The sequence below is a fragment of the Gorilla gorilla genome, chromosome 4, assembly GCF_029281585.2.
Source record: "Gorilla gorilla gorilla isolate KB3781 chromosome 4, NHGRI_mGorGor1-v2.1_pri, whole genome shotgun sequence".
Lineage (NCBI taxonomy): Eukaryota > Metazoa > Chordata > Mammalia > Primates > Hominidae > Gorilla > Gorilla gorilla.
This window is the reverse complement of record NC_073228.2, coordinates 36,846,075-36,873,699: the sequence shown is the minus strand read 5'-3', so window position 1 is coordinate 36,873,699 and position 27,625 is coordinate 36,846,075. Positions and strand designations below refer to the sequence as shown.

The window sequence follows — 27,625 nt, the reverse complement described above, 5'->3', positions numbered from 1 at the left end:
ATTGTAATGGAAGATGACAATGGTTATCAGAGCAGAAGGAACATGCCTGAGTGAAAGTAAATACCAAACACCTTTTGGGAAACAAAGCACCTCCTGGTGACCTTTGCAGCTGTTCCACTCCCTAAATTATGGCAACCTGGAGTTGTCTAATGACAGTCTAACCAGGATTTCCTCTTGTTTTCAAATGTGTGCCTCCTCCCTCTCCCTGGGTTGTGCAGAATTTTAAATGTCACAGTAATCACATTTTTCCCGAGGATAACATGAAATATCATTGGAGCTTAATGGAGATGAACAAATGATCAAATTCAGATGTTAGTGATGTATCATGTTAGAGGAATGAGATCTATTCCACAAGCTGCAAAGCCTCTAAATTTTGTTAACACAAATAAGAAATAAAGTAGCAAAAGCTACTATTTCTGAGTCCCTACCATGCACCCCACCCTGTTCCAAGTACTTTACACCTATCATCTCATTTAATCCTGACAGTTCTTCAGCGTGGGCATTATTGTCCCCATTTAACACATAAATTCAGATAAATTCATTGAACTATTTAAAGCCACATGGCATGTGGTTTTGTGAATGTCCCCCATTCAAGCTATATGGCCTTAATAAAGTTACTTACCTGCTGTCAGCCTCATCTGCAGAATGCAAATATCAAAAACCTCTCACTCATAAGATTGTGAAGGATTACATTAAATAAGTTATGTGTAGCACTTAAGTACAGTGCCTGCTATACTGCAATCACTTACTGTATTAGTCAGAATTCTCCAGAGAACCAATAGGAGATATATAGATTTGTTTTATACATATAAGGAGATTTATTGTAAGGAATTGGTTCACATGATTAAAGAGGCTGTGAATTCCCATGACCTGCTATCTGCAAGCTACAGTAGACTCCAAAGAGCTAGTGGTATAGTTTCAGTATGAGTCTGAAGGCCTAAGAACCAGGACAGCTGAGGTCCAGTTCAAGTGCAGGAGAAGATCAATGTTCCAGCTCAAAAACGGAGAGAAAGAAATCTTTCTTACTCAAGCTTTTATTCATCCAGGCCTTCAATGGAGGATGAGGCCTAACCCATACTGGGGAGGAAAATCTGTTTTACTCATTCTATCCATTCAAGTATTAATCTCACCCAGAAATACCCTCACAGACACACCCAGAAATGTTTAATAGGATATCTGGGCACTCTGTGCCCCAGTCAAGTTGACATATAAAATCACACTAAATGGTGCCTTATTAGCAATATTATTGTGATTGTTATTATTGTAGATCTGGTATTTTACATCTGTCTAGCCCTTTCCACATTGCCCGAAACCAAAACCAATCATCAGTATAATCATAATGAAATCAAAGCTACATATAATTTTTTTCTTCCGTTAGGAAATTTTTCAACATCTTGCACATTTAATTCATGGCAAGAGTTACAACCACTGGGACTATTTAATACTCTTGGGGAAAAGTGGAAATATCTGATAGCAATTCAGAAATAAAGGAATGTCTCATATTGATTCCTAGAGCATGGAAAAAAAAATAAAGGAGGGGGCCTAATTAACAGCTTCTTGCCAACCCTTCAGACTAGACCTGTGAGTATAGGTAACCAAGCAAAGAAGAGCTTAGACCATGAACTAAAAGAAAGCACATCCTTGGGCTGCAGGCATCTCATTAGACTCTCCTATATAAAACTGAACAAAAATGAGTTCAAATCTGAAGGCAAAAAGCTATATACAGTTGATCCTTGAACAACATGAATTTGAACTGCATGGGTCCACATATACATGGATTTTCTCCTACTTCTGCTACCCATGAGATAGCAAAACCAACCCCTCCTTTTCCTCCTCCTCCTCTTCCTCTCCCTATTCAATATGAAGACGATGAAGATGAAGATCTTTATTATGATCCACTTCCACTTAATGAGTAGTAAATGTATTTTATCTTATGATTTTCTTAATGTTTTCTTTTCTCTAGCTTATTTTGTTGTAAGAATATAGTATAAACTATATGTTACATACAAAATATGTGTTAATCAACTTTATGTTATCAGTATGTTATCAGACTCAAAAGTTATATGTGGATTTCTGACTGCAGCAGTGTGGCGAGATTGACACCCCTAACACTAGCATCATTCAAGGGTCAACTGTATATATCTATACCACAAAATATTCCATGGAATTTTCCTTGACTCAAACCGATATCTCATTTACTAAGGTGCCCACTTTCTACCCACCACCTCCATGTCTGGTGGTGGAGTGAGAAAGAGCTGAGCTTGACATGAAGCCCTGCCACATACTAGCTTTGTTACCTTGAGCTAAATACTCATCTCTGAGCTGCAGGTGCCTCCTCCATTGGGCACAAAACCAACTCAACAGAGTCATTATGAAGGTTAAGGAGGTGCCTGGCTCTATGTCTGGCACATGATAACACCGTCGTAAATGTGAGCTTTCTTCCACTCTCTTCCTCTCACCTCCATAAGGAAAAAGTAGTAATATTTTCTTAAATAGCTACTGTTTGGGGACGACTGAAAGATGCCATTTGTTCTTCTTTGCATAAGGAGAAACCTAGAACTAAAAGAACTATAGGAACTTTCAAGTCCACTGGTCGTCAAACGATACTCTGTGAAGCCTTCTTGGGGAGTTTGAGGTTGGGTGAGATTTCTGTCCCTGTTCACCCCTACACTTCAACCTGAGTTCTTTTTACTTGCTTTATGTATGTATTTAAGACCTTGCTTTAACAAAGGAATCCCCAGAAAATAATTGCAAACCACCAGTCTAAAAGAATTACAATTTAGAGATGAGGAAATGGAGACTTTACAGGTAAGGCAACCAACTCTACAATCATTTGAGACAGAATCAGAATTGAAAGGCTGGTTTCTGAACTCTGAGACCACCATGCTTTCTGTCATTTTAAGCTGTAACAACTCACTGTTACCAGTGTGGGAACAATAATGTGATATGACAGAAAGCCTCCCTCATCACAGAGAAACTTAGGTTTGGCTCAGGTTTACTGAGGGGAGTTTCCCATGAAGAGACTTGAGACAAGAGGAAAGACCATTTTAGACATATCTCAGAGGTCAAGGTGGATAGCACCTGCTCTGTATGGCCTATAGAAGTCAAAATTCCTTTTAGATTCCTATTCCAAGACTTCATCCTACATCATGTCAACTGACACAAAACAATCCATTTTTTACTTTCTGCTAGAAGAGCTGAGTATACTTCAATTCACTAACATTTGGGGGAATGGAGGTGGAGACAGATGCAGGTTCACTTTGCTAAACTCATAACGTTACTCTATCACACTAGCAACCTATGCTTCTTAACCTTTCACCTTTGTTTCTTCTCAGCTCCTTCATCTGATTGTCACATAAGACTCTAAATTCTTCTGCTACTTTGCAGACTTATCTAGTTTTTCTACCATTCTTGAATATTCAGAACTACCAGGGTGCTTAGCAATTTGAAAAAGTCCTCATGCTATCAATAATCAGCCTTCTTAGACTGTAGTTGTAATTATAGCTAAAAAATTTTTAAATAAATCTTAAATTAAATTGTATTCTATTATAGGAAAAACAGAGTCACCTATGATACAATGAGAGGATAAAGCAGTAGTGCTGAATTTTTCCTACTCAAATTTCACCTTCCCTTTGGAGTGCTGTCACAATTCTTTTGCTGATATCTCATTCAGGCCCTGGAAAATGTTATTTTCACCTTAAAATTCACAGCCCAAGCCTGAAATGCATCCCTCTCCTTGGTTCCCATAAGAAGCACAGAGAAAGGGAAATTTAATTTTTAAGATAATTAAATAGCATCTGAAATGGTGGACTAAGTAGTTCAAACCAACACTCCCACTGAAGACAATTAGAAAATCCGGACTTAAAAATAATCGCCTAAAGTCATTGGAAAGCTGAAAAGGCAATGAGAAATGCTAAGACTGATATCTGAAAGAAGATGGAAACCAATAGAGATAAGTTAAACATTTGGACCTATTTACCCTTAGGGTATCTGCTGATTCTAGAAGGGGTGAGTAAGGGTATGAGTTACTGAACAGAAATTTTAACAGATTCATTAGCGTTAAAGAGACAAAAGTAGGAGGAGTCCAGAGCCCACCAAAGGGGTACTGATAAATCTTTGGAACTTTAAAGGCTCAACATCCTATGAGTAAGGGTAAAGTGGAAGATTAACCCTTGCAGAAACTGAAGACAAGATTAAAATCATTTCAGTCCCTGAAACTGGATCAATATAACTCAAAGATTCTAGTGCCCCTACTTATCTTCCATAAATAAACACAAATTATCTTTTTCTTTTTTCTTAATTTTCATACTATCATATCCAGCAGGTGGTAAAAAGAAACCAAGCACATGAGAAGACAAGGCAAGAATCAAGAGAAAACAGCAAAAAGAGAGTTCTAGATAATGGAATTATTAGTCACAAACTTTAGCAATTCTTATAAAGGAGATAAAAGACGAGATTTGAGATTTTGGCAGATAATTGGAAACCACAGAAAAGGGGATACTTTAGAGCTAAAAGATATAACCAAAATTAAGAACTCCATGATGTGTTTAACAGCAGTTAGGCACAACTTAAAACAGGGAAATGGAAGAAAACATCCAGAATTATGCAAGAAGGAACAGAAGAATAAAAATACAGAAGAGACTAAAGGGCATATGAAGTACAGTGAGAATATGAAGTACAATGAGAAGGGATAACATATAATTTGAGTCTCAGAATATACAGAGGGAAATAATGGGTTAGAAAAAATATTTGAATATACATTGACTGAATTCTTACCAAAGCTGATGTAATATATTAAGCCATAAATTCAAGAGTGCTTACAAACCCCAAGTAGGATAAATACAAAGAAAGCCACATCTAGACACATCATAGTAAAACTTCTAATAAACAAAGACAAAAAGAAAATATTAAAAGCAGACAGAAAAAAAAGGACCGCTTACCATGTCAACAGAAATAATAAGAGACAAAAAACAATAGAATTACTCCTACAAAGTGCTAAGGAAAACAACAACAACAAAAAAAAACATTGCCAACTTAGAATTCTATGTCTGGCAATAATAGCTTTTAAGAACAAAGATAAAATGAAAACTTTTTTAGACAACAAAAGTCAAGAGAATTCAAGAGACCCATGTTAAAGGAAGTTTTTAAGAAACAAGTTACTCCAAATGAAGCTTAAAGATGAAAGAAAGAATAAAAATCAAATAAAAGAATAAATATGTGATTAGAGTTCAATGAATATTGACTGTAAAAAGCAATAATGATTACATCTCATAGTGTTTTAAATATCTCTAAACCTATTGATAAGCAGCAACAATAGCATATAAGTCAAAAGGAGGGTAGACTTCAAATATTCTAAAGTCCTTGCACTTTACATAAAGAGGGTAAAAACTACCAAGCAGCATTAGCCTTTAATGGGTAATGGATGAATGTTGTAATCTCTCAATCAACCACCATAAAGTTAGTAAAAGTAAAAAAATGGAAAATTCAACTAACATAAAATAAGACAAGAGGCTAGGCACAGTGGCTCATGCCTGTAAACCCAGCACTTTAGGAGGCTGAGGTGGGAGGATTGCTTGAGCCCAGGAGTTCAAGACCAGCCTGGGCAAGACAGCAAGACCCAGTCTCTATAAAAAATAAATAATAAATAAGAAGACAAGAAACAAGAAATATGTACATACATTGGTTGGCATAAGTAGAAAGCTCATGTTAAAATGATAGATTCAAGCCAAATATATCAGCAATTGATTAAACGTAACTGGACTAAATGCCTCAATTGTAGGCAAAGATTGTCAGACTTTATAATTCAACAAAGGTCAGCTATAACTGTGACTCTTGTTCACAAGAGTCATTTCAACATGGAGATACTGTAAAAGGATATAAAAAGCATATGAATTTTAAGAGATATACAGTGCAAAGAAAAACTGAAAGAAAGGTAGTATCACTAAATTAACAGAGAAAAGTATACTTGAAGGCCAAAATTGTCACAAATGAATAAAAGAGAAACTTCATAATAAAAAATGGTTTAATTTGCCAGGTAGCTGTGGCAATTATACATTTATGTGAACCAAGTAATATACAAGCTTATGTTATTATTTCAATATCTTACTAAGAGTTTTTCATCATACCTTGCAGTATAAGCAGACAAAAATAATCAGAAAAAGGTATGGACAATCTGAACAACACATTTATAAATGTGACTTAATTGTTATCCTACTCAACAATTGTAAAATACACTTTTTTTTTCAAATACACATGAAGTAGTTATAAAACTTGACCATATTCTGGGTCATAACACAATTCTCAACCAATGTCAAAGAACTGAAATCACCTCATCTGACAAATGATGATTTTATTTCTTCCTTTATAATTGTATAACTTTTATTACTTTTTCTAGCCTTATTAAGTTGCTTAGTGAATTATTGAAAAGAGGTTGTAGAGGGCAAGTTTGTTACATTCCCAATCTCAAAGAGAAAATGTGACATATTATTTATAACCAGAAGAGAAATTTAATTTTTACTATTTTTTAAAAAGTTATTATCATAATGTATAACACATGCACAAAAGTGTACCAAATATAAATATGCCATTCAGTGAATCATCACAAAGAAAACACTTGTATAAGCATCACACAGGAGAAATAGAACTTTCTAGCACCCTTGAAGTCCCCTTGAGCTCCTCCTTTTCTCCAAGGTAACCAGTATCCTAACTTCTGAAAGTATGTATTCCTTTCGTGTGCTTTTAAACTTTATGTAGATGGAATCATACATACGTATTCTTTTACCTGGCTTTAAAAAACTCATTGCAACATCAGAAAAATATAAGCTGAGGAGTATTCTTTAAAGTAATCTCTAGTCTTCAAGTGTGTTAATGTCATAAACGTCAGGGGAAAACTGAGGAATTATTCCAGAGCAAAGGAAACTAAAGAGACCTAACTAATAAATGTTTTATTGGATTAGTTCCTGGACCTATGCAGATATTATTGGAACAATAGGCAAAAATTGAAGGGGGTCTGTGGATTAGATGGTATTATTGTACTAATGTTAATTTCTAGATTTTGGTGATACTTTGGTTGTATGAAAGATTGTTTGTTTGTTTGTTGAGATGGGGTCTCGCTCTTTCACCCAGGCTGAGTGCCATGGTATGATCACAGCTCACTGCAGCCTTGACCTCCTGGGCCCGAGCCATCCTGCCACCTCAGCCTCCTGAGTAGCTGGGATACAGGCGCATGCCACCAGGCCAGGATAATTTTTGTATTTTTTGTAGAGATGAGGTCTTGCTTCATTGCCGAGGCTGGTCTAGAACTCCTGGGCTCAAATAATCTGCCCACCTCGGCCTCCCAAGGTGCTGGAATTACAGGCATGAACCACCACCTGGCCACTATTTCCTTCTTCTTCCTCTTCTTCTTCTTCTTCTTCTTCTTCTTCTTCTTCTTCTTCTTCTTCTTCTTCTTCTTCTTCTTCTTCTTCTTCTTCTTCTTTTTTAATACATACTGAAGTATTACAAAGACATGGGGCATTATGTGTGCAACTTGCTCTCAAGTGCGGTGTGTGTACATGTGTGTGCACATAGAGGGGAAAAGAGAATAGAAATTATAAGGTACATGAAGTAAAATGTTAATAAGGAATCTCTGTGGAGAATATATGAGGTCTTTATATTATTTCAAAATGAAAATGAAAATAAAGCATTATAACATGAGCAACTTCCAATGGTATTAAAAATTCACCTGCCTTCAAGGTGTTCATAGTCAAAGACCGGAGTGGAGAGAGCAGATGAGTACTGGGCAGTGACATCTGAGGACAACTACTCTGATAGGGCAAAGCACTTACTGTGTGTGCCAGGACCACAGAGGAGACAGACTCAACACATCCACTCAGGGCATGGAGGCTTCCTCACAGAATTAATGGTTGACCCAAGCCTTACAGGAGGTCATAATCTGGAGAAAGACGAAAAGGGTGAACTGAGCAAAGTGAACATCATATTTAAAGGCACGGAGAAAGGAGAGAATCCGGTGAGTTTGGGAAGCTGTAAATGGCTGTCCATGGCTGGGACACAGGATCCATGTGTGGAGGCACCAGAGCATGAAGCAGCCTGGACTTTATCCTGAAGATGATGGTGCATAACAGGGTGTTAGATCTAGAGTGGACATAACAATTACTATGCCAACCCCTTCCATACATCCTCTGTGAAACAGAGCTTTTACCACCACTATGCAATTACTTGTCTACAAACCCTCCACATGATTGCTGACACTGAACCATACATTAATTTATGACCACAAATATAAATGAAAAAAGTAGCTTGGGATAAATGCAATTTTTTTTGAGACAGGATGTCGCTCTCACCCATCCTGGAGTGCATAAATGCATTTAAATAGTGAATGCCATAAAAAGAAATTTTCAGGAGGAAAACAATGCATGGAAAGAAAAGCTCTAGCTATATTTCAAGTTAACAAATACGGAAAAAGCGATCTTAAGAATTAATAGCCTCATTATATATTAATACTTCTAAAACTAAGCAAATTTGAAAAAACTTGGGTGGCTTTGTTTAGTAAATCAAAGTATGTAGTGTTGTAAAAGAATAGGCATTTAAAGAAAATATATCTTTACTGAAATCCAAATGGGGAAAATATGCAATGCACCAAATTCTAAAGGATGTATGATGGTTCAATCAAAGGAACATGGAAGTTACAAGGAAGCTGAGTTGAAGATAAAAAATGAATTCTTGGCTTAGAGAAGAGGTAATAAAATGACAAAATCATTTTATCTGTGATGTGGTGCATGGTCTTTGGAGACAGACAAATATGGAGAGGAATACACAAGGTCTCTGTGATCTTTTGCCAGTTGATTATCCAGTTGTCATGAAGGCTAAATGACAAATAGATATACTATCATTAGTCCCCAATAAATATCACTCCCTTTCTCATTTTCTCCATTCATTCCTCTTTCCTCCATTTCACAGCTATATCCTTATTTTCACACATGACCAACAAAAGAGACAGCAAGCAAGACAAAGATCCTCCAAAATTACCTTAAAAGACCTAAAATAAAAAGAGCTCACTCTTCAAATCAAAAGGGACAAAGAAACGATGAAAGGTATTCATTCAAGTGAGCCTTAGAGGCTGTGGGGCTAAGAAATACACGGATGTCCAGAGCTGCCTTATGCAGACAGAGTATTCTGCAAATCTGTTCCAGGCGTCTGCTGAGGTTTCTGCCTCCTTCAGGGAATGTATTGCCGTCATTAATGCACACTGACTGGTATGCTTTCCCTCCAACTGGTTTTGCAGAGAAGTAGGCAGCATGCTCCCTCATAGGCAAGATGCAAAAGGAGAGCAGAGAGGCAGGATGCCCATGTATATGCAGAAACCTTGCCCAGAAGATGACTTATTACATTAAAGGTGATCAAGCTTGGGAAGGAACCATGAAAACTCTATTATGCTGTTAGGAGTATTCACAGCCAAGTATGTGCTAAACTGCATCCCTCCCTTGTTTCTTGCCAAACGGGCTGATGTGCTGTGCTGCTTATGATTTAAAAAAACAACAACAACAACAACAGGGTTCTATGGAGCCCATTCTTAGAATGCCAAAGATCATGACAAGTCCCAGATCTTCTGAGCCAACCCAAACCTGGCTGGTCTCAGAGATGGATGATGTAGCATCCTGGAGCTGGCCCAGTGTTCCTCTCCAAATGGATTCAGGAAATGCACTGAGCGTTGACAAAGCTTCCTCCCAAGGTTGTGAGGCTGTAATGAGAACACATCCGAATTTCCTCCCAGGGAGGCTGCCAAGAACTCAGAGGAGTGGGGAAGGAGTGTCTGGACCAGGGGATGGCTGTGAGGAAGATAAGCTCCAGCCCTCTAGAGCTGTCGATCAGGGATTTAGAGGGACTTAGAGAGAATGAAAGCACTCAGAGAAATAAACCTTTCATAACCATCTTTAGGGCAGGCAGACATAAGAATTAAAGAGTAACAAAGATCTTTGCTCTGATGGAAGAGCCCAGAAAGCTTAAACCATAGCAACCTTGGTAATAAGTGTACCAGATGCTATGCTGAACTCTACATGCATTATCTCATTTAATCTTCATGATGTCCCTGTGATTGGTACTGTTAGCATATCCATTTTACAGATGAGGAAACTGCACCTTAGAGAGGTTATGCAACTAATCTAAGACCAACAGCAGTGAGTTTTGAAACCATCACTAGATACTGCCTCTCCATTGAAGATAATCTATTGCCTAACAAGGTGTTTAGCACACTGTAAGCATTCGGTAAATAATTATTAATGAAATAAATAATCAACTAATGTTGAATATGGCAGAATAAGGTCAGCACTGAATTAATGAAGACCTGCACTAACTGGCTGTGTAACTCACGGTAAGTTGCTGGATGTGTCTGGGTCACATTGTCCTCATCTGAAAAGAAGAATTTAGACTATATGCTCCCTGGGAAATATGGCATGATGAATAAGTCATATGGAGAGCCAGCATTTAAAAGAACCCATGCATCAAGTCTAAACCAGAGTCCCCATTGTAATTCTGACCCATGTTCCAGCTATCTGAAATTGCTTCTCTCTCCCTAGAACAATGATACCTGGGAACTGGACAGACACGCACCTCTTTCTCTCCAGAGCACCTTATGGAATAGTAGCAGAGGGCACTGCCACTAACAGAAGGGCCCTTTATTAGAGCTGCCATTTCATTCTCAGTGACTGCATTATCCTCTTTGTCTCAGTCAAAAAGCACTGTGGCCACTCCTGATTTTAAAGGATCCCACAAAGAATTTTCTTACCCTGGTTCCTGGCAATTGAAGTGCAGAGATCCTTTCTACCAAAGTGATTTCATAATGACAGCAACCATCTATTAGAATGGTCTCAGAGCAAAACTATGTTCTTAAATGCTTTCCGAGTTTCCTCTTCTTTCTTTTAAAATTTCTTTTTGTCATTAAAAGGCATTAAGTAAGAGCTTGGGCAGAACTTGCTGAACTGCAGAATTGGTTGCTTTTGTATCAATTCTTACTGTACCCAGACATTATCCATATTTCATTCTTTTTTTAGTCACTGCTTCCAGACCTGTTCATTCTCCTCATCTACCCAGTCTCCATCAAAGCCTGCCCACCTCTGGGAAGACTTTTCTGAGTCCCTCAAGCAGATGTGGGCACTTTTTGTAGGAATGAATTATACTTGAGGCTAGAATCCATGATTTCTCCCCTTTGCGTGCTCAGTACCCAGCAGAAGGCCTGATGCAAGGGGGACATTGAATATATATTTGGCAAAAAAATGCTGAAAGGATGCTTCAAAAAACCAAGTAAAACATTAATAGATTAAATGAAAAGTAAATTATGAGAATATATATTTTTTAGTAATGGTTATCAAAGAGTCTACATCCAGACAATAATTATACTGCTGACCACTTTTCCTCTTTAGACTTTATAAAATGTGTGACTTGAACAAGCCGTGTGTAAGTTGAAGCTAAGGACAGATAGTTTATCTAAGAGAGAGAAAGATGGATTTTCTGAAAATCCAAATGCATTTGCATCAGAGCTTACTTTGAGCCTTAACCCAGTTCCAACAAATGAATGAAAGGATCAACCTTTCCATCAACAAGCATCTACAAGAAACAGGCTGCCCATCACTGCCCTAGATCTCAGAGATGAAGTGAGGCCACGGTCAAGTTACGTGCCCCAGATGGAAGGAGACAGTTTAGTCTGAAAGAGTGAAGGCTGAGTTATGAAGTAATTCTTGTTGAAAATAAACCTATACAAGGAATTAAATTTGGAATATCAGTCCTCGCTGACATTGGCCAGTTCTGTGGCCCTATTCAAACAAGATTACGCTCTGAAAAACAGATGCTAGACGAAAAATATGAGAAAGTATAAGAGTCATCTATGTGCTACCCAGGTGGTGTGATTCAGTGGGAAGAGTGACTGTAAATTGGATTAAACCTGGGTTAGAATCCTAGCCTTGTCCCGTAGTACCTCTTAGTCATGCCACTTACCTTCTGAACATCATTCTCCTCTCTAGAAGAGTGGAGAAAATAACACTTATCATATATTGTTGAAAGTAGGCAGTTCAGTAAGTGTTACTTTCCTTTCCTCTAGGCAGTAGGCCACTGGAGAAAAGAATTGATAGGGAAACTTTCTAAACGGGGAAAAAATTGGCTAGATTTCCAACTGGGGAAATTTTACTGTTGGGATAATTTGGTTTTAGAAAGGAATACTGAAGGTAGGAATCCTCAAGAATTGGAATCTCTAGTGAATCACTTTAATTCTGCAAATACTTATTGAACACCATAATGTGACAGGTATTGTCCTGAACCCAAGGATACAGCAAGGAACAGAACAATCCCTGCCCTCAGAGAGCTCACAGGCTCTCAGGAAAGATATTCATTAAATGTCTGCATGTGTGATGAGCATTTTGAAAGGTTCCAGGGAAGCATAGGGGTGCACAAGACCTCATGTATACTGTCAAGGATGGCCTTATCTGAGAAAGATTCGTTGATGCTAATAATGAATGAATAAGTAGGGATACAATGGTCAATTTCACATTCCCCACCACCACTATTCATACGCCACAGATATGTCTGACATTCCTGCTACGTGCCAAGCCCTGAAGAGACAGAGATAAAAGAGAAACTATAAAGTCTGTGATCTCCCAAGGCCTCAAACCCCACAGAAGAACAAAAGTAATTGCATAGATGCCAAATAATATCATAAATAAAGGGTTTTGAAAACAAAGGAAGGAATGGTGGATCTGCTCCCGAGGGAGATAATAAGCATGCCAAGGAGGAGATCCAGCATTGTGGTTTGGGTGGCAATTTCCATGCTACTCCCTGAGCTTTTACACTGTGTATATAAGTGAGACCTGCAGTGCCAGCTGGTATTGTTAACAACTCAAGGCATTAATGTAATACAGTGATGCCCTCAGAAAAAAAATAGAGCTGATAAAGAAATTAACGTGTTCAAAAATACACACTTCATCTGCTGACTTGCTCACATTTCCTTCACACATGGTGGGGTTTACTTAGAGCCAGAGAGAATGACTGTAGCAGTAAAGTGAAACTCACAAGTGATAGTCAGGGGAAAGGCCAATCCCCACCCTAGCCTCATTTACTGAGCAACTGGAGAGCTTCCATTTTCAGAGCCCTTTCCAGTCTTCAAAGTATCTTCATATTCCAATTTTATTGGTTCTTCCCAACAAATCCTAAAAACAAGGAGTGCAGATCTTTTATTCCCATTATACAGATGAGGAAGCTGAAACTCAGGGTAGATAGGTTCTTTCTAGAGTCATGTGGCTGGAGAGTGCTGAAGGGACTATTAGAACCCAAGTCTGATTTTTGCTTTACTGATCTAATACCCCAGGACAGGGCTTCTCAAACTACAATGTGCATATGTGCCACCTGGGAGCCAATATGCAGAATCTGATTCATAAGTCCGGGGTGGGACCTGAGATTCTGCATTTCCAGCTCTGTGACGCCAGCTGGAGAAAACGCATTCTTCCTGATGAAAGATAATTATAGTCTGTGTTTCCCAGATGAAATTTCTTCAAATGGTTATGACAATGGAGGATCCTTCTTATTTTTTCAAAATACCAAATAGTGGTCCCTCAACAACTTCAACCTAAGCAATACTTATTTCCCTGACACTTCTGGGGACATAGACATCTTCTGTTATAGTTCATCTGTCTCCGTTCTCATCCCCATCTCTCTTAGTCTCTTTCTGCATCTACCTCAGTCTCTGACTCTCTTTTTCTATTACTCTTTCTCATGCTTGACCACCAAACTATGTCCTTGAATGTACAGTGTCAAGTTGAGGTGTTCTCTGATACCAACAATCAATTCTCTGATTCTCCAGGCACTAACTCAAGATATCCAGCAATTCAATTCAATTCTGACACTGCTCAGAGATAGTGCAGATCCCACAGCTTAAGAGCTCAGTCAAACAAGGCTTCCCCCAATTTCAGGCACCAGTCAAAAATCCCAGGCCCCCTGTATTTCTGACTGATTGGTTACAAATTGTACATTTCCACAACATCTTTCTTATGCTTGATAATTTGCTAGAACAGTTCACCCAACTCAGGAAAGTGCTTTACTTACTATTAGCAGTTTATTATAAAGGATATAACTCAAGAACAGCTAAATGGAAGTGACAAATAGGGCTAGGGATTGTGCTATATAAGTTTATGAATTATGTAATTTAATCATAACCAAAACCAAAAGAAATACGTGCTATTGAATCCAATAAAAAATTCTGTCTGTCTGAGTTCTGAGTGAATTGATAAAAAGACAAAGGGACTAAATGTATCATCTCTATTATTGATAAAATATAGGTTGGAGGATAGAGTGTATATTTTCAGATGAATGGCTTTTCCAATACTACATCCCAGAAGTAAATAAACTCACAGGTATCCTGGAACCACAGCAGACCTCTCAATGGAAAGGCAATCCACTGTAAAATGTATGGCATGACAGAAGTGGACTTACTTCATGTGAGCAACGTGGTGTCAAGAGGAAGAAAGGGAGGGACAATTGCACGTGCTCAATTTGGAAGTTGTTCTTCCTAAATTAACCTATCAAGTTAGTTACTTCACCCTAAACACACACGTGCCACCTTCAAAGTGTAATGAGTAAAATGGAGGAAAGAGACCAGGACTCCTACATCAATTGAGTTCCTTCTGGATGAAAGGAAATACCTGAAGAGGGGAGAAATCACTCTTTCCAAGATGTATGATTAGCCCCCACATTCATAATCACTATGTGCCAGGAATTTGCTAAACACTTTGTACATGGATTACTCATTTAGTGCTCACAGTCAGCCTCTGAAGTCTCTACTCTTAGTATGCCCATTTTACTGATGAAAATTCTCAGGCTTAGAGAGGTTAACTAACTTTCAGGGGATCCAGCTAGTATGTAGTGAAGGCTAGATTCAAACCTCAACAGACACAGACCCTCAAATCTTTGTCTTATATTGCTGAACCAGAGGAGCCTCTCTGATGAGGAAACTGACAGTCTGAGAAATTAATTCACAGAGCCAATAGTTAGTAGAGCCAGATTTCAAACCTGCAGCGATCTTCTCTCTGACTGCAAATACCATGCACTTAACCACTGCACAAGTGCACAAAAGATTTAATAAAAATTTGAGTGCCAACAGACTCAGAAAAGAGAAACATGACTTTGGGTTGGAGCACTCATGAAAGCTACATAAAGGACTGGTGTTCTGAGCTGATATTTGCAGATAGGTGGCATATATTTTGAGGAAGACTTTCCAGTCTGAGGGACTAGGATGAATTCTAGATTGTTGAGCAGGAAATGAGCTTAGAAAAGATTGAGTTCATGAGGAAGATGAGGAAACAGAGACCTGAGAGGTAGAGCGAGTAAAGGAGAGCTGAGACAACCACGTTAGATGAAAGGACCACATGCAAGGGAATCAAATTAAAGGTGAATACATGAAATGAATCTGATTATGGGGATTTGAAAGCAGGCAAAAAAGTTTGGGAGGTAGGATTCTTGAGCACAGTTTGAGAGAGAACAACCTACTACAGAACCTGACATCAATTCTCATCATGGTTTGGAGAAGATCTCACCAGGATGTATGAAAACAAAGGAGAAGCTTGGAGAAGACCGCCACCCAAAAGGAAGGTGATGATGGCTTGAGCTAGGCAGTAAAATACAAGGAGAAAGGAAGTGGTGAATTGAGAAGTTATCTGCAATTTGGTGAGATGAATAGCTTCAGGGAGGAAGAGGAGAAAAAAAGGAAAAACAAAACAAAACAAGAAACCCCTACCAGTTTCTAAACTAAGGGGCTTCTAAATATCACTTCAAACATTTGGAGAATTAGAAATTTGGTTTTGGAACCCTCCATCATTTACTTCCTGGGCCTCCTCCTCTGCTTGTCTTCGCCTTAACCAAGACCTGATTTCAGGGAAAAAAAAAAAAACGTAATTAATTCCTACAGCAAGGTGTCCATGACAGGCAAGGACTAGCATCACCAATCTCAGGAGGAAGAAGCATTAACATTTAAAAGCAGGCATTTTGTAATCATCTCAGTTAGAGAAATCTAGGCATGAGCAACCAACAGAGGAAGAATTTCAGGGAAAAGAAGGCTTTCTGCACTTGGGAAGTGATGCCATGTGAAGCCTCCTATTCCATGGTGCTTCTGATGCTCCAGACATTTCAGAGCACCTTACACATATGCCTGCATTCAATCCTAATAACAACCCCATGAGGCAGAAATGATAATCCTCATTCTAGAGGTACAGAATGGACAGAAAAAGTCATACAACTTGCCCTGAATCACATAGTCAAGAAGTGATAGAGTGAACCCAGGCAGGCTGGCTCTTAGATTAGTTCCTGATCTCAGACTGAGAAGTTGGGGCAATATGAAAAATATTGCATCAGCACTTTAAAACATTTTTAAAATAGTAGACATTCTTATTTGTGTGTGTATGTGTTGTGTATATATATATATAAATATGAATATACATATACACAACACATACACTATTCCGGAACGAGGGAACAAAGTAGCAGTGAGGAATCTAGAGCTCCTCCTATTTGGCCTGTCCCCCATCCCACATTGCTGCCTCTAAAGCAATGAAACCACCTATGTGGTTGCATGGAACCGGTCTAAATATGATTACATGCAAAGTAGCTAATACTCGCCCCTCCTACTGTCTGTTAATGACTAGATTAAGAAAATGTTGTGGGATCTTTCACCTTCTTCCTCAACTAAATTTACTTTACTGATGCAGACAGACAGAAGGCACAAGCATCAATCATAGGTTCCAGAAGGTCAGAGGTCAAGAGAACAAAAGCTAAGAGGCAAGGCCATACCTGAACCCTGTCCAGTGGAGAAATGTCAGGCCTTTTATATTCTAGTTCACTTTATATATCACTGGTGGAGAAAGGTAGAGACAGGTAGAGCAGTGTGAGTTGCATGTTTCTAGGGGCACCATTTACATAGAAGATCATTTGAACAGTGCTCTTTGAGTGGAAGAGCCAGGGTAATGAGCTGACACAGCCCAAGTAACAAGCAATCAAAATGAAACCTAGACATCAAGTACTCATACCTGTGCATACCACCTAAATATCAATACCTGTGCATACCACCTAAATATCAATCTGGACCAAGCAAGGGAGGGATGGTGATTTGGTTGAAACAAACAGTCCTATTAAAGCAATGAGTGAGAAATGTTAAAATCTAGGTCACCTTATGGGTCAACAGTCAGTGTGTACATTGGTTAGGTGAGCACCCCTGGGCCAATCAGCAGAGCCCAGATGGCAGATAGCTACCATCCACGGGGCAATTTATGCAGAAGGAACGCCTAGATGGGACTGGGGAGTCCAGAGATCTTATGAAGTTCAGTCCTTCCAGTTCACCTTCATCCAGAGCTACTTTAAAGCACAGTTCAAAACCCTCTACCTCCATGAAGATGTCCCTGCTTACCCCAAATGGGAACATTGTTTCCCTTTTATATAAGCCTTCGTAACAGTTTGTATTTCTTTTATGTATTTCCCCTCTTTAGCCCTGAACTGTGCCTTTTAATTTTTTAAATTTTTTATTTATTTTGAGACAGGTCTCACTCTGTTACCTAGACTAGAGTGCAGTGGTGTGATCAGAGCTCACTGCAGCCTCAACAACTCGGACTCCAGTGGTTCTCCCAACTCAGCTTACTGAGTAGCAGGAACCACAGATGTGTACCACACACCAAGCTAAATTTTTTATTTTTATTTGTAGGAATTTTGCCCAGGCTGGTCTTGAACTCCTGAGCTCCAGTGATCCTCCCATCCTGGCCCTTCAAAGTGTTGGGATTACAGGTGTGAGCCACTGGGCTTTTTAAATGCATATCTCTTCTTTTCTGCATTAGGCTGTAAACTTCTTGAGGGCAGGGGGTATGTCTTATTCATCCCTGTATCCCAGTGGTTCTCAACCAGCAGAGATTTTTGGTTGTCACAGTGTCAGCGAGAGAGGAAGGAGGTGCTACTGGCGTCTAGTGGGTAAAGCCCACGGATGCTGCTGAACATTCTATAGCTCACAGGACAACCCACTCTCCCCAATATCCTGTATGTCCAAAATGCCAACAGTGTCCAGCTTCAGAAATCCTGCCATATCCCTACTGCTTGGCACATAGTAGGTGTTTGATAAATGTTTGTTCAGTGACTAAATGGATGAAGGAATGGTTTGTATTTTCTTAAGTAGTTTACCTCTTCTCTGAACCCCCTCAATATGGGTTGGCTCAGCAATGACTTGATTGGTAGTCTCAGAAGAGCTGGTCAGTCAGGATGACCTGCATGTTTTTCAGATGTTACATGATTCATCTGCTTCTTTCTCCCCTGCAATGGCTCTCCATTGCCTAGAGATCAAAATTCATACTCCTAAGGATAGCAGACAAGTGCCTCCGTGATCACTATCCGCCTAGCACGTACCATTCCCTGCCACACACCGCATACTCCAGCCAGCTCCACCAAATTATATTCCACTTCCAAGTACAGCATTATTCAGAATCCTCATAGCTTTGCAAAACATCTTCCCTTTGTGTAAAATTTTCTATTCAACCCTACACTGTATCAACTTGTTGAGCTTTCATTCACCCAGTTGAACTTGTCTGTTTTATTTTTATGTATTCCCTTACTCACCATAGAGAATTGATCACGTATTCTTCTGTGATCTTCTCTTGTGTCCACTGCTCTGGTAAATAATTTGTATGACATTATATTGCAACTACTTGCATGTCTGTTCCCCACAACTAGACTGTGGGCTCCTTTAAGATATACATCTCCCCAGCATCCATCACCATTCCTAGCACATAGGAAGTACTCAGTAACTGTTTTATGAATGAATATTTAAATAATGAATGAACAGATGAATGTTCTAAGAATAGCCCACCTCGCCCTAGAATAGACTTGATGACAATTCTCTGAAGTTTGAGGTCTAAACCCACAGGTATTGGACAAACCAGTTGGATCTGCAGAATGACATATAAATAGCCAAGTCATATCAATGTCATGATGAAGAGCATGCATTCATTCCCACATGTTTCTAATAGATCCAGCCAACATTTGAATGAAAGCCACGTTCTCTTTATTGATGGTCTTTAATATAATAAGCCAGATCCTTAGATCTATGGAAGGCAATCTGGGATGCTGCCACTCAGTCGTTCTTACATCTGGCTGCACATTAAAATCACCTAGAAAACTACTGACACATTAAAACAATTAGGCACCTCAACGCTAAACAATTAAATTAGAATCTCTGGGGGATGGGAAGGCAGGCATGAGTTAAAAACAAACTCCCAGGTGATTCTAATGTGCAGACAAGACAGAGAACTGTTCTGTGGATCTTCTTAGCTCTGCTTAGAGGGAACACTCCAAAGACTTAAGTGGACATAGGAAAATGCAATTCCCCTCAACATGAAAGTGACCAATGGGAAATTTACTACTTTACCTGGAATGGGAGGGAAGGCAGGACAGTTCCCCACATTGGGAACCAAGCCACCAAGCCTATGGCTTTCACGAGACAACGTACAGTGGAAATTCCTGATTTCTTTTAGAAATTCAGGCTGAGTGGCCAGGCACTGTGGCTCATGCCTGTAATCCCAGCACTTTGGGAGGCCAAGGCGGGCAGATCACGAGGTCAGCAGAACGAGGCCATCCTGGCCAACACAGTGAAATCCTGTTTCTACTAAAAATCCAAAAAATCAGCCGGGCGTGGTGGCATGCACCTGTAGTCCCAGCTACTCGGGAGGCTGAGGCAGGAGAATGCTGTGAACCCGGGAGGCGGAGGTTGCAGTGAGCTGAGATTGCACCACTGCACTCCAGCCTGGGTGACAGAGTGAGACTCAGTCTCAAAAAAAAAAAAAGAAGAAAAAAGAAAAAAGAAATTCAGGCTGAGACAGAACAAAGCATTGTTGGGAAGAGCACAGGCTAGCTGAATTTGGAAACAACAAATGTTGGATTTCTTCCCAACTCTTCCCTCAGCATGGTGTTACCGGGGCAGGGAGGGTCTTGACTGCAAGTTTTCTGGGTTCTTGGAGTTTTAAACAAAGAATTGGACAAAACGCACAGCAAAGCAAGGAAGGAAAGCAGAGATTTATTGAAAATGAAAGTACATTCCACAGGGTGGGAGCAGCCCGAGTAGCGGCTCAAGGGCCTGGTTTACAGAATCTTCTGGGGTCCAAATACCCTCTAGAGCTTTCTCATTGGCCATTTGGCGTACACCCCATGCAAATGAAGTGGTGGCCCACAATCAGAGGCTGAAGTGAAGTTACAAAGTTACACTCCTATGCAAACATCTCATTGGTTGCTTTATGCAACCAGTCAGAGATACTCTTAATTTTCCATCTGCCACGCAGAAATGGGGAACAGGTTTGCAAGGGGAGTAGCCTCTGGTCCTTTTGTTACTTAGGTGTGGAAAGTTGGGGTTTTCCTTTTGATTTACTTCTAGGAAGTCAGCGTAAATTGGCCTCAGGTTCTCTGCCTCCAGACCCTATCCTCCTGCTTCAGTGGGAAATACAGGATGCATGAGTGGGCTGTGGCTGCTTCTGTATGCCACATTGAACTAATGATAGAGATCTTAAACTTTAAAAAAAAAGTTTTATTTTGATGAGAGATTCTCAACTAGGGGTGCACATAAAAATCATCAAGATAGAAGTCTGAAATCAAAATTTCTCTGGAGATAGAACCCATGATTTTTTGTTTATCGTAAATTCCCCATGAGTAATTTTTGGGATTCACTCCTCATTAAATATAACGACTTTAAATGAAGCAGATCTGAAGTAAAATCGATTCACCAATTCACCAAACTTACCTGAGAAATATCAGCACCCTTTTCTCAACATACAGAATTCTTGCTTTGAAATGGTTCACTTCCAAAGACATTTACTCCTAAACAAACTAAAAAGTGTTACTCAGAGACCATTGTGGCTTACAACTCCATCCAGGACATGAACTGCAAGTAGGCAATGTTCTGTTAATAATGCCAGCATCTGCTCTGTGTTTTCAACTGGAAAGCAAGTATTTCCCATCCAACTCCACCAATTCACTCTTTGGAGTACTATAAAGGCTCTGACACAGTCTTTCTATGCCAATGGATTGGGTTGGCCATTTACAATTACTAAGATTAATTTACAGAAATATTTAATAAAAAATCTTTCAAGAAAAAAAGACTTTGAGATGCTGATAGATCAGAGCATGGCATATGCAGCTAACATCACATCCATGCCAATGGCTATTTGCCATGCTGTTTTAGGTCTACATCTGCTGCTGGTTAGCAAAAATTCCATTCACAGCTGTCCAGATGAATCAAATGTCCAATTAGCATTTTTTGCTCAGTGACAGGATTCTGCCCAGAACAAAAATTTTAAAACAGAAAGCACAACAGAACAGAGTTTTATTCATATTCTTGCTGAAAACAGTACTCTGTGAATTCTTGAATGTTTCAGAAAAAAAATTATAGGAAGTGATCAAAGTCCTCCAACAATGTGTTTTTCCCCTAGATGCAGTTAAGTTCAAAGAATTTCGGTTCATTATATGCATGCTTTCCTGATAAGAAGCCTTGGTCTGTTCTTTCCTGTTTCTCGATTCTGAAAGACCATCACCATCGTATTTGCCATCCACTACAAATGGAAGATGGAGTGACCTTCTGCTAATAAAACCATCTCCTGTTTTCAATTTAAACTTCTAACGTGACAGGAAAGTGAATTCATCCTAATCTTCAGATTTCCCTGAGTGGTAATAACCAGAATTTATTTTATACTTATATGTTCAAGTATGTTAGGGTACTCAGCAAAATAACTAGAATTCTAATGCAAGAAGACTCACAGTAGAATAACCCAAGATGAAATTTTTGTTCCTCAAGTGCTTAAAGCCTACTCAATGGTTTTCCATTTCACATAGAATAAATTACCAAGGCCCGGCATGATCTAAGCTCTAGCTGTCCCCCATTCTTACCTTGTGCTTCTCTCCTTTAGCTCATACAGACCGGCCCCATTTCAGTTCTCCCAGCCAACTTCTTCTCCACCCCAGGGCCTTGGTACGTGCCCTGAATACTTCCCCTATCCCCATTCCTTAGAGCTTCATTTCTTTTGATAGTCCTTCCTCGGTCATATCTATCTAGCCCCACCTTCCCTCCTGTTGTAAAGCCTTTTTAAATTCCCTTCTTTAAAGTTCCTTTGTTGCACTTACCACAGTTTGTTATTTATATTTTTATTTGCATGGATTTTTTTGGTCTGTGTCTTCTAGTAAGAGGAAATCTGAGGAAAGGTAGAGCTTAAGTTACCTTTGTTCATCAGAGTATTTCCACTGCTTAGCACAGTGCTTTTTACTTAATCGCATCTCAATAAATATCAGATATCTCTAAGAGTGACTTAATGAAAGCTATATTAATTCACAATGTGGCCATACCATGCTTTGTAATGGAACAGACATCATTCTCTTCTCAGTCACAGCTAATGAAACTATCTTAGGAGGTCCTCCCTAGGTAAGACTTTTTGTCTATAAAAAGGAAGTGGAAACTTTCAAGGGGAATTAAATCCCAGAATAATAACTGCCATAATCCGTAGCACATTCTCACTCACAAAGCAAGTACTTCATAGCACTCTTACCCCTTTTTGTTTCCTGTGTTATAGGAGAAAAAAGTAAATCCAGAGTTTCTGTACCTTCTTTGTTGCTCAAGATCACAAATTAATAAGGGGCAGAAGTAGGACTCAAACCCAGGCCCACAGGTATCTAATTCACTGGTCTTTCCTCACCCTACCCTCCTCCCTGCCTCATTCTTCTCCCTGTCTTGCAGTCACGCTACTCTTTGCCAAACTCTGGAGATGATTTTCAGAGGAATCTACCCTGAAGGAGAAATATACTTTGATTTCCAATTTGATTGAATGTACAGCTAAATTAACTTGCTGGAGAAAATCTATTTTCAGTGTATATTTTTAACAATTAACAAACATAGTGCATATGTTAGAAACAAAAAATAAACCATAAACAAAGACAATGGAAGAGGTGAAGTAAACAGGCCTTTCTCTCTCTCTAACCCAATTGGGAGTCCATTGCTATCCATCTTATTAAGGATGGTTACAGAGAGGAGACTCATCCATATTTTTTTGTCTCTCTCTCTCTCTGGAGACAGTTTTACACATGCTTTGCTTAATGGACATTTCCCCATGGTCAAAATTATGTTCCATTCACTGTCATTTCCCCATGCCAAAGTTGATTTTTTTGACAAGCTCCACTGTTAACTCTGCAGCCCAGATGTTTCCATGGCAGCGGGTAAGCTGTGGCTGCAGAAACAGCCTTCCCCTCCACAGTCACACTGGTATTTAAAATGATAATCGCAAGTGCAATGTTAAAGTCAGCTAAGCTTTGGTATTTTTATATAATGATTGTACTGTTTTTATTTAAATAATAAATATCCATTTCAAAATTATTTTCTTATTGTGAGTATTATGTTTTATTCAAACAATGAAGATTAAAATTAAGAAAGGAAAAGGAAGGAAGGAGAGGAGAGGAAAGCAGGGGAGAGGAGGGGAGAGAAGGAGAGGAAAGGAGGGAAAGGGAGGGATGGGAAGCAAAAAGAGAAGAGCTATGTTCCAAGATGCCAGTGTCTTGTGTTATTAATAAAAATAAATTTAAAGATCAAATTTCTTTTTCAATATTAAGATACTTAGTAATTACAGCATTTCTCATTCCCATCAACTTCCAATTCTCTTCTCAGCATGCCTAGGAAATTTGAATACATTCCAGGAAAGAAGTCCAATCAAGATGTTACTGCTAAGGTCGTAGCAAAGGAAATGTTCACAGCAAAGACAGGGACGACCAAGGTAAGTCTCACTAGGAGATCTGCTCTCTCTGTATTTGCTTCATCAGCAGTTTTTCTTTCACATTTAAATGTTTGAGCGAGAACTATGCTCCACGAGCAAGAACCCAGCAAGGCTGAGCATGCATGAACACAGTTAACTTTTGTCACCAAATGCAGCTTGCAGCAAATGTAATCTGAAACATATTTCATAATGTTAAGAGTTCTTATTATGTTGCAGGGTGATTAGCATAAACAGTAAACAATTCACAAAGATAAAATTACATTTACATGGTGGAATTGAATGTTTCTCCTTTTCTCTTGTCCTTTATTCTTTAGTATCATTTATACCAGTACAATAATTTACCTTTAATTTGTTCAATATAGTCAAGACATGTAGATATGGGACACACACACACACACACACAGTGCCAGAGTCAATTCACAAGCTAGGGCACCTTATGCCCCACACTCATATCCTCTTGTTCACCATTACTCAAATTTCTACTCCTCCTCTACCAACTCAGCCTTTCCACAGTCTGCTCTTATGGTCTCTCAATCTTGAACACCTGATTCATATGTGTACGTTTCTCACCCCCAGGTCTGATCCCTTACATGCTTGAGAGTCCAAGATAAAATCAAAGGAAATATAAACAGGTATTGAGTAGGACTAAACAGGTAGGACCTGTTACCACAGGTATTAGTTTATTATTAATACCACAGGTATTAGTGTATTATTAATACCACAGGTATTAGTTTATTATTAATACCACAGGTATTAGTTTATTATTAATACCACAGGTATTAGTTTATTATTAATACCACAGGTATTAATTTCACAAAATTAAATGACATTTAATTAAGTGACATTTAATTAAATGATGCCATTTAATTTTGTGAAAACCTAACCAGTATGACACTGCACGTATTATTATAAACACAGAAGTTTGGGTTTAAAGGGTGTCTTGCTCAGGGCAACACAGGTAGTAAGAGGAATAAAACTGGCCAGGAATTCGGACTGCCAATTCTATGCTCTTTCTATGCGAACACAGAAAAGCTCTTGAGAATGGGTTTGCAGATAGTCTTGAAAGGATTTAATAGGCATTGTTTAATAGGCGTGGTTTATTTCTGACCAGCAGCTTATCCCTTGAGATCCTACCTTCCCTGACTTTATGTGATTCCATTGGTGATGGAAATTATTGATCTTTCTCTAATCATTTCTTGTTCTTCCCCAAAAGCTGGGTACATGCTTCAAGGTTGTTCAATCTTTTTACTACATTCCTTTAACACTTTAAGTAGTCTGGAGGATGGGCATAAGAGCCAAGAAAGGTCATTCAGCATTCATGTCTCCAGAAAACGATCATTGGACTATAGGGAAAAGCTTCATTTTTCCACTAAGTTTGCTAAACTGGAGCAATATTTTTCTAGAGCTGCTGGAAGTTGTATTTCCTGGCTGCAGGAAGGAGCTCATCTGCTGTAGTTGAGAAAAAGGCAGAAAGACCAGATGGCATGCTCTTTCACTTCTTTATGCTTTTGCACATATGGCTCTCTATTTCTAGAACACCTGTTTTGCTTTTCCCTCCAAAAAGGAAAATATAGCTAACTCCTAATCCCATCAGGTTTTTGTTCCTTTAGGAACTAGGTCCTCTTCCCCTGTGCTGAGTTAGATGTTCCTGCCCTATACTCGAATAGCATCTTATGTTTACACCTATAATTGAAGTTATCACAGCACATTGCAATAACTGTCTATTGTCTTTCCCACCCTCTTTATGAAGAGCTCCTCATGGAGAGTAAGCATGTCATAGTTATCATTGCATTGATGTCATTTTAAAAAAACGACAGCTACATAATAGATGCTCATTGTTTGTAGAATGGGTGGATGGTAGGGGATCTAAGGTGAGTTTGAAAATTGTTTCTCAAACTTCAGAAGTTATTGAGAATTATCCTACACAAACAAGTAGAGGAAAATTTAGCTCCAAAAGTCCTGAAATTCTAAATTCTCTGAAATTAACATGAGTAAAACTAGACCCAGTGAAAATTATAAGCAGATACATTTTAGCACAATATAAGAGGAAAATTTCTACCAATCATACACATCCTCTAATAGAACTAATTATTTCACAAACTGACTAAAGGTGTTCAAGAAAGGAATGCTATATGTTTCAAGATTTTAGTGTCATTATTTCATTATCTTGTGGCTTCCATTATTTCTGTAAAGAAGTTGGCCATCAGTCTTTCTTGTGCCTTTGAAGGTGATCTTTTTTTTCTTACTTCATTTCACTGCTTTTAAGATTTTTCTCTTTATCTTTGGTAATTATTAGTTTTAGTATGTTCTATACAGAGATACTTTTCTTTGTTACTCATTATTGGAGTTTATAGCACTTCTTGAAAATGTGATTTGATTTTTTGGGTCATTTTTGGAAAATCTCATCCAATATCTCTTTAGATATTCTTCTGTTCTATTTTATTTTTTATTTCTTTTTTTTTTTTGGACTTCAGCTGTATATGTGACCTGTTCATCATGTTCCCCTGTCCTTCTATTTTTAATGCTATTCTCTTGCTGTATTATTCTCAGTATTTTTTTCTGACCTATCTTCCAGTTCACTAATTGTCTCTTTAGCTGTGGTTAATTTGGTGTTAAACTATTTAGTTCTTAATTTCAGTTACTATATTGTTTAGTTCTATAGTTTTTATTTGATTCTTTTTCATAGTCTCCAGTTCTCTGCTTAAATTCTCCATTTTGTCATCCAGTTTCTTGAATGTATTAATTATACTCAGTTTAAAGTTTATTCCTGATAAACTCTGACATATAGATTACTTGTGAGTCTATTTCTGTGGTCTGCTTTTTTATGTGCTTTTTGATTAATTCTTACCTTTTTTGCCTGCCAGATTTTAAAAATTGAACTCTAAATATTGTGTGTAAAAAATTACACAGATAATCAGAGCTATAAAAGATATTATCTTTCTCAGGAAGAATTTACTTTTGCTTGAGACAACAGTCACAATAAAAGTAGATCTCTTACTCACCTTAATCCCTCCTTAGTCCCCCTTGGTGGGCCCTGATCTCAATTTTTAGCAATGTCTCTCCTATATGAATAAAAAAGAAAACTCTAATTAGTTTTTCAGGCACCAAATGACACCAGTTGGGCTCGACTATATGAACTTACTTTTCTCTGGGTTTCTGCTTGCTCAAGTACTGGCTGCATTGGTATCTCTTCAATGCCTTCAAGATTAAACACACACACACACACACACACAAACACACATACCCCTTCAAAAAGGTATCAATCTAGAGCTACATACACATATACATCTATATTTCTTACTGTCTTGGTAGTTCTCCAATACTTTCAAGAACTATTGAATAACTACCAAACATACTATTTTATATTATGTATATGTTGTCCACCCTTTTTAGTAGTTCTTAGCGGTAAGTTTGTCTAAACAAATTAGCTTGCCATGGCCAGAAGTGAAATTCCACTATAATGTTTATATGAGAGATTGGAGTTTGACTGGATAAATCTTAAACTTTATCTGGAAGAGTAAATGCAAGAGAATAGCCAAGGAAATTTTTGTTTAATTCAGGAGAATTTGTCTTTATACTATAAAGTTTTAGTAATAAAACCACATGACAGTGAGACAAGAATAGAGAAATAGATCTATATAACAGAGAAAGGTATCAAGAGATGTTGGTTATATTATATATTTATTATAGTACTTTTTAAATATTATATAAAAGGAAGCATTTGCCATCATATAAAATGAATGTCAGATGAATTAAAGATCTAAAGATTCAAACAATCATAATGTTGAAGTAGAAAAGCCTTTCGTAGGTTAGCACACAAA

The 27,625-nt window shown here is 38.4% G+C and overlaps 1 protein-coding gene across 4 annotated transcripts in view; it reads left to right on the top strand.

Annotated features, from left to right (window-relative positions):
* STXBP4 (syntaxin binding protein 4) overlaps nt 1-27,625 on the top strand; it is a 280,286-nt gene that overhangs the window by 211,410 nt on the left and 41,251 nt on the right. For all 4 annotated transcript variants that reach the window (XM_055388705.2, XM_063706252.1, XM_063706254.1 and 1 more), the window contains one exon: nt 23,699-23,804. In XM_055388705.2, coding sequence (XP_055244680.2) covers nt 23,699-23,804 — 106 coding nt within the window. The remainder of the gene's footprint in view (nt 1-23,698; nt 23,805-27,625) is intronic.